The 11,780-nt window shown below is 51.0% G+C and overlaps 2 protein-coding genes across 2 annotated transcripts; one reads left to right on the forward strand and one right to left on the reverse strand.

The window, feature by feature from the left end:
- Positions 1–1,278: 1,278 nt before the first annotated feature.
- M430DRAFT_49345 (hypothetical protein) lies at positions 1,279–1,798 on the reverse strand (the record flags this gene model as incomplete). Its single annotated transcript, XM_024868062.1, has 2 exons — positions 1,279–1,425; positions 1,508–1,798. 2 exons carry the CDS (start codon positions 1,796–1,798, stop codon positions 1,279–1,281), a joined length of 438 nt encoding a protein of 145 aa, XP_024722349.1.
- A 1,547-nt stretch (positions 1,799–3,345) lies between these two features.
- Positions 3,346–3,806, forward strand: M430DRAFT_40970 (hypothetical protein; the record flags this gene model as incomplete). The annotated part of the gene is made up of 2 exons (XM_024867447.1): positions 3,346–3,608; positions 3,668–3,806. 2 exons carry the CDS (start codon positions 3,346–3,348, stop codon positions 3,735–3,737), a joined length of 333 nt encoding a protein of 110 aa, XP_024722350.1. The 3' UTR covers positions 3,738–3,806.
- Between the last annotated feature and the right edge of the window lie 7,974 nt (positions 3,807–11,780).

Genomic DNA, 11,780 nt, shown 5'->3' on the forward strand with positions numbered 1-11,780 from the left:
AGGTATATACGCCGTGTGAAATGGAGGTGGTCGGGCACGAATACTATCACGGGGGGCCTATTTTTAGATTGCTCATCACGTGCAATAGATGTTATTTATCCGTCTCTGCCTCTAGGCTCCTCATTCCACTTACTTACAACAAACAAAGAACGACCCGCTCTCGAAAACTATCGAAATCATATTGAATAGTTAGTTAGTGGACCTGAGATGCAACTCTTAACGTTACTCTTCTTGTACCTCGGAAGCTTTAGCTGAAAAGGAGAAATTTAATATGGACAAGAATTATAGACAAGAATCCCCCCCCCCTCCTCCCTCTCTTCCTCTCTCGCCGTCCGTTTATATATATACTTGAAGTAGCCAGAGAAAAAAGAAATCAAGCATTGATTAAAAGGAAAAGAACATGCAATCAAATAAAGATCCCATTTTTTTCATTTCATCATCTCAGTATAATAGTAGTAGTAGTAGTAGTAGTAGGTATAGTAGTAGTATAATATAATACAAGGCAGAGCGCATGCATGCAGGACATGAAAAAGAAAAAAAAGAACATGAGCAGCCAAAATAACATGCTAGGCCCGTCATGGCGGAAACCTTCGGATATCTCGTTATCGATGGGAAAATGGGAAAGAGAAGGCAAAGAAAAAATAAAATAAAAAGGGGAAGCTGGCGCATAAATGCATGGATGGATGGATGGAAATGATAGCAGGCAAGAGCGTGGTGGGAACGTCAGGAGCCATGCGCATCATCGCCATCGATCCACGAGCGCCAAGCCAAGCCTCCAGCAAACCAACCCCAATACCCCGCGAACACCTGCCTCCTCCGCGACGGCAAAACAAGAAAACGAAGAGAAAAATAGATGAGTTGATACAAGAACGACAGTGGCGAAAGAGAACTTTTTGGGTGTGGTCCGCTCGTGCTTCCTTCAAGAGAGGTTCATCATGCTGGCCGGCAAAATAAACAAAAAAAGACAAAAATCCCAACTCCGGTTTTACGCTCGCGTTCAGAACCCGTTTGTTTGTTTCCCATGTTCCATCCCCACCCACTCCCCTCCCCGGCCCCTAGATACGAAAAATGAAAACACGCACAACGCCGAATCCGATATCTTCGATGGAGCGGATCTACAAAGTCCGTGGATTAAATTACGCCGCCCGGTTACCCCCGCGGTATACCCGTGGTCCACCCGTGCAAAGCCAGCCCGTGGGCAGCCCACACATCAACTCGTGTACTCTGACGTGGGGCGCCCGCTTCTTCTTGAATTTGCCCGGAGAGGCAGGATGAGAATCAGAGCTCTTTCTTCGGCATCTCGGGACTGGAATCATCACCGGAATCGTTCGTGCCCTCCTCTGACTTGTCGACAGGGGATTGACTACCGCCGTTGGTGTTCGCCGTCGTAGAGCTCTTCCCGCAGCCCTTCACCAAAATATGTCTCTGTTCGTCCGGTCAGCTTTCTACACAAGGAAAAAAAGCCGCCTCCAATTACTGCAAGTTAGAATCGGATAAAAGAACGAACCTTCAATGCATCTTTACGCGAGAAGCTCTTCTCGCAGTGTCCGCAAGGGAATGGCTTCACAGCCAGGTGGATCCGCTTGTGCCGCTTTAGGTCGTGGTTGCGGTTGAATGACTGCGGGCACTGATCGCACTTGAAGGGCCGGTCGTTCTGCGGTGATGGCTGCTGCTGGCCCGGGTGCCCGTACATGTGCTGCCCGCTCATCTGATGCTGGGGATATTGCAAGTTCATCCCCCCCACGAGCGCCATCTGATTCCCCGGGTTATGTACATTGGACATAATCGGGCCTGTCATGGCTGGGAGGTTGTATCCATTGTATGGACGCGAATGGTAGCCTTGGGCCGAGACAGGAGATATCCGACTCGAGGGTGGCTGTGAGCCGACGGGTGATGGCTGGCTTGGCGATTGCTGAGAGTATGCTGGGAATGAGGCTTGCTGTGGCGCCGAGGTGGGGGGATTATAATAGGAGGGTGTTGGGGGGTGGCGTCCGCCGTAAGTATCTGATGCATGAAGAGACCCCGGTTGGGGACCTTGAGAGGATGCTTGCTGTGAGTTCATCATCCCGCTACTGTCCATCTGCTGCTGCTGATTTTGCTGGTTCTGTTGGCCCTGTTGTTGCTGAGGTGCGAGCGTGGGCAAGTTCTGTTGCTGACCTCCAGATGAGCCCATCGAGGTAGGAAACGGAGGGAGACTGAGATCATAGGGGGGTTGAGGAAGTCCTTCCCCTGCAGTTGGAGAGTGCGTATTCCTGGGGGAGAAGTTGTTCATTGGCGGGGAGTAGATGGACCGCCCCATATAGCTCTGCTGCTGCGCAAATGGGGCCGGCATTGAGGGCGCCGAACTGTAGTTATACGACGGATTCTGTGGGGTTGACCAAAAGGTCATCGGCTGATAGGGCGCAATACTCCCCGCCGAGCTCTGTGAACTCGCACTCACGCCTGACCCGAGCGGGCTGAGCCCGTCACCTGAAAGGCCGGCGGGAGGCTGAACCTCCCCCCTTGCCCTCCCCCCCTGGTCCTCCCCCCCCCTTGTTTATGATCATGATTTATTGCCCGACCAGGCCACACTAGTCCCCCACTCCCTCCCCCTCCGCTCCGCTCCCCTCCCCTCCTCTGCGCCGACGACTGCGCGCTACTGGCCATGATCCCTCCCCCCCGGTCTCCCAATCCCTCCCAATCCCTCCCAGTCCCTCCCAGTCCCTCCCTCGCGCTCCCCAATAAGAATCCCGCAATCCCTCCCCTCCTCGCACCCCCCTCCGCCCTCCCTCCCCTCCCCTCGGTCCCCTCGGCCACGCTGCCCACGCTTCCCGCCGGGATCCATTCTCGGGCTAGGCCTGCCAGAAATGCTCCTACATGCTCCGTAGACCCATCCACCATAGAAGCACCAGCCTAGCACTAGGAGGACTTACATATATCCAACAGGCGCCTCCCCGGCCGCCATCCAGGTGATCGACACTCCACATTCTTTAATCCAGATCCGACTTCGACAACCACTGAACGGGTCTGTTTAAACTGTGTGTGTTGCGTTGCTACTGCTGCTGCTGCTGCTCCTCCTCCTCCTCCTCCTCCTCCTCCTCCCCCTTCTTGGACGACCACCATCGCCGCCTCTGCTATTTGTCTACTGTCGGGAGGTGCGCACCTACGCGCCTCAAGAGTGTGCGCGGTGCTCTCATCGGGAGAGTCCTCGTCTGCTCACTGATAGAGGAGGACTCGTCTACCCATCAACCCATCTATTCACCTCCTCTCTCGCCTCCTCTCTCACCAGCTCGCCCACTCCCTCCCTCCCTCCTCCCTACTCTCCACGCCTCTGGGGGTTGATTCTCTTCGCCGTCGCCCTCGTTCATGTCACAAACACTCCTACTGTCGGGACTTGACAGCACTCCAAATCCGGTCGTGAACATCCACTACTCCCCCGAACTCCTCCAGCATCCCTTCTCTCCACCCCCCTCCGGCGACGCCCTGCCCAAGCAGTCATCGTGGACGCAGCCAGTCTCTTCGATGGAGACCGGCCAGAGCTTCACAGCTCGAAGGTCCGCTGCCTCCAACCTCCCTACCTTCCAGCTCCCTCCCCCAGATCACCTGTCTGCCCTGCACAAGTATCCTGCGTACGCCCCGTCGAGCGCCGCGCAGTCCATCCCAGCCGTGACCAGCAGTGTCCTGACAGGGTCAAGAGGGTCAAGGTCAAGGTCAAGGTCAAGGGGCAAGGATCAAGACTCAAGGGTGTCCCGAAATAGATAATGGGTGTGGATATTTAGAAGGACATAATAATAACAACAGCAGTCAGACGGAGGAGAGCAGACGACCATCAAGAATCATCATCAGGGAAAAGAAGCCGGAGAATAGTCCGAAAGCAGGACTGGTACAGTACAGCGCAGGAGAGAGCAAAGAAAGGGCGGGAAAGCAACTGGCCAGAGCGAGGGAAAACGGAAGCGGATTAGTAATCCCGCCGTACCCAAGTCTTCGTCGGTGTTAAGGTCTGTCTCGACTCTCCCTGGTACCTGAGCGACGGGAAGCGTTGCTACTAAACGCCGCAGCTTTCGAGTATAGTACCCGAGGTAGCAAAGCAGCAAGAGTACGTTGTATGTATATAACAATATATGTGTATATATATATATATATACCTACATATACACATATACATATATATATATAGATGCGCCCTGGCCCTGTGCGCGATCGCATATCGAATATCAAATAATATATCAAATCACCCTGGGTCCTCCCATGATTATTAATAGTTCATTGTCACTCCCTAAGATCAAAATCTGGAGAGGCTTCTTCGGGCGACCGAGCTCGATTGGTCGTAGGCAGGTCGTACGGCGCTGTATATAATAAGCTCCAGCCGCGACACTTGGTCCTTATTAACCGCTTAGCAAGAAGCACGAGGGGGCACGTAACTGTATCCAGCAGCAGCAGCTCTCTCTCCCCTGCCCTGATGATCGGTCAAATATTGGATCATCAATACGGACTGCAATTACCGGTGATACGGAAGAGGGATCCCAACGTCAACACATTCTGCATCTTCTTCCTCGGGGACGTTGTGCAGGTCGGCCGGTAAGGTGAGACTAAGTTTAGCCAAGTTGAAGACCAGCACTTAACTCACTACTGTCACTACTGCCACTACTACCACGGCCCCTACTACTACTAACCCTACAGCCACTACTCACCCTACCAAGTTCCAAGTTCCAACAGTCAAGCGTCCCCACTGTCAGCCTAGCCCGGGGCCTCGTCTTTGCCCCCCTGGCAGCAAGCCTGAACCCTGAAAGGGCCGGGCTACGGGCCAGAAGCGCATGGAAGCGTGAGTGAACCTTTCTTCCCCCCTCCCCTGCCCCGACTCTAACTTGATAAGCAGAGACATCATCATCTACCTTAGAGTATCAAGACCGGACGACCAGTAGTCACTCTTCCTCGCGCGTGACGGAGTAGTCGCACTGTCGTCTGATAAAAGGGCTGGAGCGTGTTGTGCTCTGTCGTGCCTAGCGCCCCCCCGGCCTTCTCTGGGCGCGGATGCAGGGCTTGCAGATCGAATGTTGTACCTACGCTTGGGATGTAGGGTCCCTTGATGTAGGTAGGTGTACACAGCGTCCAGCTTTTGTCCGGAGGAAATGGGGATTCAACCGCTCTCATTTGAGGAGATCATGACGGTCAGACAGCCCCTGATTCGTCGCTCTGGAGAGAGCGCCCAAGAACAGGCGCGCGATTATTAATTGGACAATGGGCGCGTGAGGGAGATGCGATACTGCAATAATAATAGTAGGTGCGTACTACAGTCTACTACTGGACTCTGGAAGAATCGCACCGCTCTTCCTGGTTCGCGTGGATCGTGAGCGCACTTCCTGGAAGCCGCCTTCGGGGGGCCAGCAGCCCTGTGCTGTCGAGGACCGTGCTGTACAGACCTTACACACATATGTACGCCGTACGGTACAACGGACATGCCTACTCTCCAGTACATGCAGCGAGGTACATAGGGCGGGAAGTGCCAAGCTGGGAAGAGGGCCCTGTGGATGTGTGATATCATTTGGCTCTCCTGCCAAGCAGCAGCGGTAGGTCGCGAGGAGGAGGGGAAAAGAATAAACATCGGCGTCATATATTACATGCTGTAGATGATATACATGGTACATGATGCATAGTACATAGGACATAGGATGGGACAGAGGATCAGACATCCCATCCACCTACAGAGAACACAGAAACACAGCACAACAGCACACACAGGACCAGACCCCTGGCAGGCAAAGACACGCTCGGGCCACAGATCGACAAGGGCTCGGGCTGATTGGCGTCGCTGGCAGCTCTCGCCGGGTCCCAGACTCCCAGACTCCCAGACTTCCAGGGCTACACACCGTCCACCGGCTAGGCCCCCCCTTGCCCGCCCACTGGCTCGTTTACGAGGACCCCTGGCCTGTCGCTTCTATTTCCTTTTTCCCCTTGGTCTCCTTTTCTTTTTTTTTTCCTTTTTTTTCTTTTTCTTTTCCCTTTTCCTCTCTCTTCTTCTTTTTCTCTGCAGTGATTCCCTGGTTCTATAATCATGCCATGTGGCTATAAATAACTCGCGTCTTATACAACGTGCTCAAAAGCTAATTTTATATATAACCTTTTCCTATTTTCGCAGATACCTTAGGTAGGGACAAGGAGAACTGTTGCTTGGTTGGTGGGGACCGTCACCCGGAGACATGTGCGTACATAATACACACGTGTATACCCAGTATGGGCGGTCCGGCACGAGTCGCACAGCCTGAGGGAACGGCCGCTCATTGGCCAGCGCAGAGTCAGGAAAAGGCTCGAAGCGCGCCCCCCCCGTCGCCGCTCTTCACTCTGCGAATGATCGAATCCCAACCAAGCTTCTCCCTTCTCTTTAAAAATAAAAATAAAAATTCCACGGGAGAAAGCCGAGCCTGTCCCTAAATAAACAAAGCTACAAACAAAGAAGAAAGCACTGCGCTACCATCATGCCCTCCCTCTCCCAATGAACCAACCTCGCCGCTCAGCTGCTTGCTCCAGGCTTGTTTCGCTCGCTCGCTCGGTGCGCTCCTCCTCCGGCCGTTGCGAAAAAAAGCTGAAGGGAGCGAGTTGGAAGGAGAGGAGAGATTCTGGATCGCGAAGCGGCAGTAGCATATCGTTTATTTTCGCCCATTGAGGACTGGCACGCCCGCGCCCGCTTCGGTCGAGGGGGAGGGGGTGCGGGCCTTGGGAAAAGGCCGCTCTAGACCCAGCCAAGCTCGCGGGACTAAGGAGAGCTTGATAACTTACCTACCTACAGTTCTTAGTCTACTGTCTTCAAAGTCGTGGGTGATTTAAGTTGATGACTTACTGGCACTACTACTTGTTTAGACTACTACTACTACGACTCCAAGGCAGGCATTGCAGAGACAGACAAGTCTTGTCTTTCTTTCGAGACCCCACTCACCGCGTGCGGCTGCTAGGTCTGCAGTCTGGTCTGCACCTGGCTCGCGAGACACGGTGCGAGAGAGAGGTGGAGCGTGGCGTGAGTGACAGCATACCAGCTATGGTATCGTGAGATGGGATGAATAGCGTATGAATGGATGCATTGCTAGGGCGGGAGGAGTCACGGGGTGTGCAACTGGAGACTGGATCGTGGAATGCGAATTCGACTAGTTAGTTCACCGAGTCTACGGAATATCTGGTACGTACGTACCTCGTGCTCGTCAGGCATTGATTGATCCTCATCAGCCTCAAATTGCTTGGAGTCGATCCTCCAGGATATATCCCTCCCTCCCTCTCCCTCTTCTGATTCAAGATTGAAACATAAGCTACCTTACTCCCGTACCTTCCTCCCGACGCATCTCCTCCCTTCTCAAATTAATACAAGACATCTCATCCCATACAATATCATAGCGCAGATGGAAAGAAATCCAGAACCACAACTACCTAAGGTAGACCTCCCTTCTAACCGCCCTCATCATCTCCTCTCGCCTCGACACAACAACGTCGTCGAATAAATAAATCCTTTCTGCCTGCTGAGCGCGCGCGTAGCTAGGACGATATGCACAGTATCTTAGTATACCAACCCCCTCCCCTATCCCTCCTGTCCACCCCTTCAAGAATCGCTATTCTCTATTCTCATACCCAACCCTCTCTCTATCTATCTATCCGTACCCTACCTCACATAATAAAAAAGGAAAGTCTCACACGAGTCTCGGGACCCGGTGCTTGCTTTGCTTGCTGCCACCCGCTATTTATATATAGATCCTTACTTTCTTTCCTACGCTGAAAGCTTGTCTTCTTACATATATAGCTATTTTATGCATGAATGAGTATTGCTGATTTGATTTGATAGATTGATGGATTTGCTGGAGCGGCGAGTCTGAGGGTGACGGCTGGTTTGGTCTGGAAAGTTGGGTACTTGGGTAGGTAGGGAAATAGCTATCCAGGTATCTAGGTACAGAGTAAAGTATGAGGTATACTTACTTAGTAGGAACTCTTATAAAAAACTACCCAAGTTAAGGTATCTATCCCGAACCATCTATCTATCTATCTATCTATCTATAGCGTAGAAGATCGCAAGCTTCTAGAAAACTCGCATCTTCTATACAAGTTACAACGTCAAGCTCTTCTTGTAAGACTTTCGAAGCTTTATCTCGCGCTTTCCCTGGAGGCTGGAGAAGGGGAAAAGGATAAGGAACCTAGAGACCAATATATAGGAGGACAGAGGATAGGAGGACAGAGGATAGGAGGACAGAGGATAGGAGGACAGACAAAAGTATACCGCGGCATGAGGTAAGCACGCAAGTAAGCAAGCAAGCATGCAAGCAGGTGGCACACTTAAGAGGCGCTGAGAGCATGAGGGAGACATGGATCGGGGGGTCTCCGCGATTCTTGGATGGCTTTTTGGCTTTTGGCTTTTGGCATTGATGGATAGATAGATAGATACCTTACCCTACCTTACCCTACCTTCGTTTTGCCACTTCCTTTCCCACCTACCTTAATACAAAATAGATACCAGAGTAATGTAATGTACCTAAGTTAGAATTCAATGAAACACGATTACGGATTTAACTTAGTAGAGGTCTATATCATACCGAAAAAAACTGGTGTTTACTCTTATTTACCTTAGCGTCACATCATAGAATCTTGACACGGTGTGGTTACGGTAACAGGATTATGAACGGTGTCAACACGGTAACACGGTGTCAATACCGAAAGTCGGTGTCAGAGTTGTCAAACGGTGTCAAATAGGCTTGTGATATACGTACACCCTCTACTATTGTACACGCCCTCTAGAATTTAGCTCTGTTCCTTCCTTTATAGAATACCTTCCTTTTTAAATCTGTTTTTTGCCTTACCTAAGGTACTCGGTAGCTCTCTAACTCTATAGTTATCAACAGTCGAGTTTTAAAAGTATTAAAATCGATCGATTTAGCTAAAGTTTACGCGTAGGGGTGTACACCGGCCTACCGGGTACCTTATATAGTAGGGTAAAGAGGGGGGTTAGGGAGAGAGGGAGAGGGGGGGGGGGGGGGGGTTAAGGGCCCGTAAGGGAGGGTTAGTAAGCTATAACCTCTATATAAGGTAGTTGACACCGTTCGCGGTACTGACACCGTTCTGTAGTACTGACACCGTTCTGACACCGTTCGCGATATTGACACCGTGTATAATTTCGACACCGTCTCCTGGCGGTAATTCAAATTAAACGGTTCTTTAAATTAAAACCGTGTCAACACAGTGTCAACACGGGAGAAAATATCTATGATGTGACGCTAAGGTACCTTGTAGAAAAGAAGGGGGGTTAGGTAGGTGGTATATGATCCTCCTCCACCTTACCTACTTTACTTCCTAAGGTACATCCTGTTACGATACCTATCTATACACACACACGAGATACAATCTCTCCATATCATAATATCACCATACCTTACGCACGCAATCCCCCCTTCTTTCCCATCCTAACGCCAAATCCAATCTTTACATCTCAGCTGAGCCTCCCTCGCGAGTCCCGGGGGAGCAATCACAGTATTTATTTGTCAAACCCTGTGCTTACCCGAACTAGAGAACCTAGAGGCTAGATGCGTAATCTAATCTAATGTACCTGAAGGTCGTGTCGCGCGAGATGCAGGAGATCTCCCACGAGCCTCTTCTGAGTCTGACTGTCTGTCGTACGGATTATACAGGGTGTAGATGAAAGAAAGAAATGGTGGATGTGAGATGTAGGTATGTCAGGTTTTAAGACTAAGGTACCTACTTTAAATTTTTGATTAAAATTTAAGAGGCGATATTGTCTGTGGTTTCCTAGGTATAGAGAATAGATAGGACAGGAAGTCTGGAAGTCTACGTGCGGTTCGAGAGCACAAAAACTGGAGGCGTGTTGGTTCGTTCGTTTGTTCGTACGAGGCTTTCTTTCTTGATAGATTGCGGGTTGCATAGGGCGTCATACATACAAACCTCTAATCATCAATCAACCCGCGATTTAAAATCCCAGATCCTCACCCCCCCGCGAAGTAAGTCGACAAGCCATCCGCACCCTCAGCCGCTGTTTCTCGAGCTCCAAGATTTATTCCCTGGGGCGATAAAGGAAGGACTATTAATAGTCCGCACCTGCAAGCCACCGGGTCCAGCTGTTCAGCCTTGCCTTCCTTGCCTGTGTGAGCTGAGAATTAGAATGGAATAAAATACCGAGGTATGGAGCTCGTGCTGTCGAGTCGGGAAACAAACTCGAAAGGCTGTCGATAGGTAGTTGGAGATGTGACTGTGATGGAGGGTTGTGGTATATCGTAGGTGTCTAAGGGCTCTTACTCGCTAAGCTGGACGAATAGATGGTGTCGCGATACGGCGGAGGACGGACATATGTTTCCGTGGGTGAGACATGTTGTAGGTAGGTACAGTAGTAGTAACTGTAGCTAAGGTACCTTAGGATGTTGATATTACATACCTGTACCTTACTCTGTCTGTATGCCCGTATTATCCAAGCTCTGAAGCTCTTCTTCGCCCAACATCCATCACCCCTTTCCCTAAGCTCGGCAAGACAAAAAAGACAACTGCAGCACGTGGTCTCGTATTTGCCTCTCCGTCACCTCACTCGGTCCCTACCTACCTTACAATACAGGGAGGAAGTACTGTAGTAGGTAGTCAGGAATAACAAACGAACTCCCTTAGCCCTCTCTGGCATCCTCCGAAGTCCCAACTAACATTCCAATATCAAGTCCCGCAACGGCCGCAACGCAAGCTAACCGTTGACCCCAAATTCCAATAGTCTCTCTCGGTCCCCGCTCCGATCCCATCCATCACTCACTCACACACTTACCAGGTCCTCCTCTCCCTGGCTCCCCTGGCCCTCCTTAGCAGAGCCGCACCCTCCCTGGCTGCCATGCCATGCCATGCCATCCCCGTCGACGCCGCGAACGAAGGCCCGAAGAAACAAATAGTCTTCTTTCTCGTCTTCTTCTTCCCTTCTAGGCTCTATTCCCCCGTTCTCCGCTCCGTGCTCTAGGTACAGTATCTATCGCCCTTTGCCCCCCCCATCATCCATGCCCTCCCTAGGTAGGTAGGTCGTCATGAGCCTAGATCCGTAGTTCGCTATATGTCCATCCATTTATCATTCTCCTCCGTACATACATTCAGTACATACATACCTTACCTTACCTTACATACATACATACATATGTCTATATGCACGTTCGTTACTCTGCGTCCCGCCCCCCCCATCAACTACCTATCCCCTTTCCATCAATCCTCTCGCCTAGATTATCCCGCTTCTGTTCTTCTTTCTCCGCAGCTTTTCATCGCGTCATGGTACATAGATAGGTAGCTTAACATAGGTAAGGTAAGGTAAGGTAAGGTAAGGTAAGGTAAGGTAAGGTAAGGTAAGGTCGTTAAGATCTTGGTATGAATATCTTATCCGAGCTGTCATCCGCACATCACCCATCAACTAAATCTAAATCATAGTCTAGAAGCGTCGAGAACAAAACGTTGGTCCTCCTCCTCCGGGGCGAGAGGTGGGTCAAAGTTAGTGCGGCCCGAAGCGAGAGCTCGTCGTCTCTCTCTCTCTCTCACTCTCTCTCACTCTCCCTCTCTCTCCTCTATCCCTATTATTCCCATCCCAATCCCCTCCCAATCCCCTCCCAATCCACATATATCATATCATAAATATCTCCGAGCAAAACAAACATCCTCCAACCCTCCTCCTAGAGAATCTATCGATTTTCTATCTATCTATCTATATACATGATGAATCCCGGAGATGAGCTTCCCTATCCGGCGCGCCCGGAGAGAACCGAGACAGACGCCTGGATCCTCTCTCGGATGAGGGGTGTCCCCCCCCC

Source organism: Amorphotheca resinae (assembly GCF_003019875.1).
Source record: "Amorphotheca resinae ATCC 22711 unplaced genomic scaffold M430scaffold_4, whole genome shotgun sequence".
Taxonomy (NCBI): Eukaryota; Fungi; Ascomycota; class Leotiomycetes; order Helotiales; family Amorphothecaceae; genus Amorphotheca; species Amorphotheca resinae.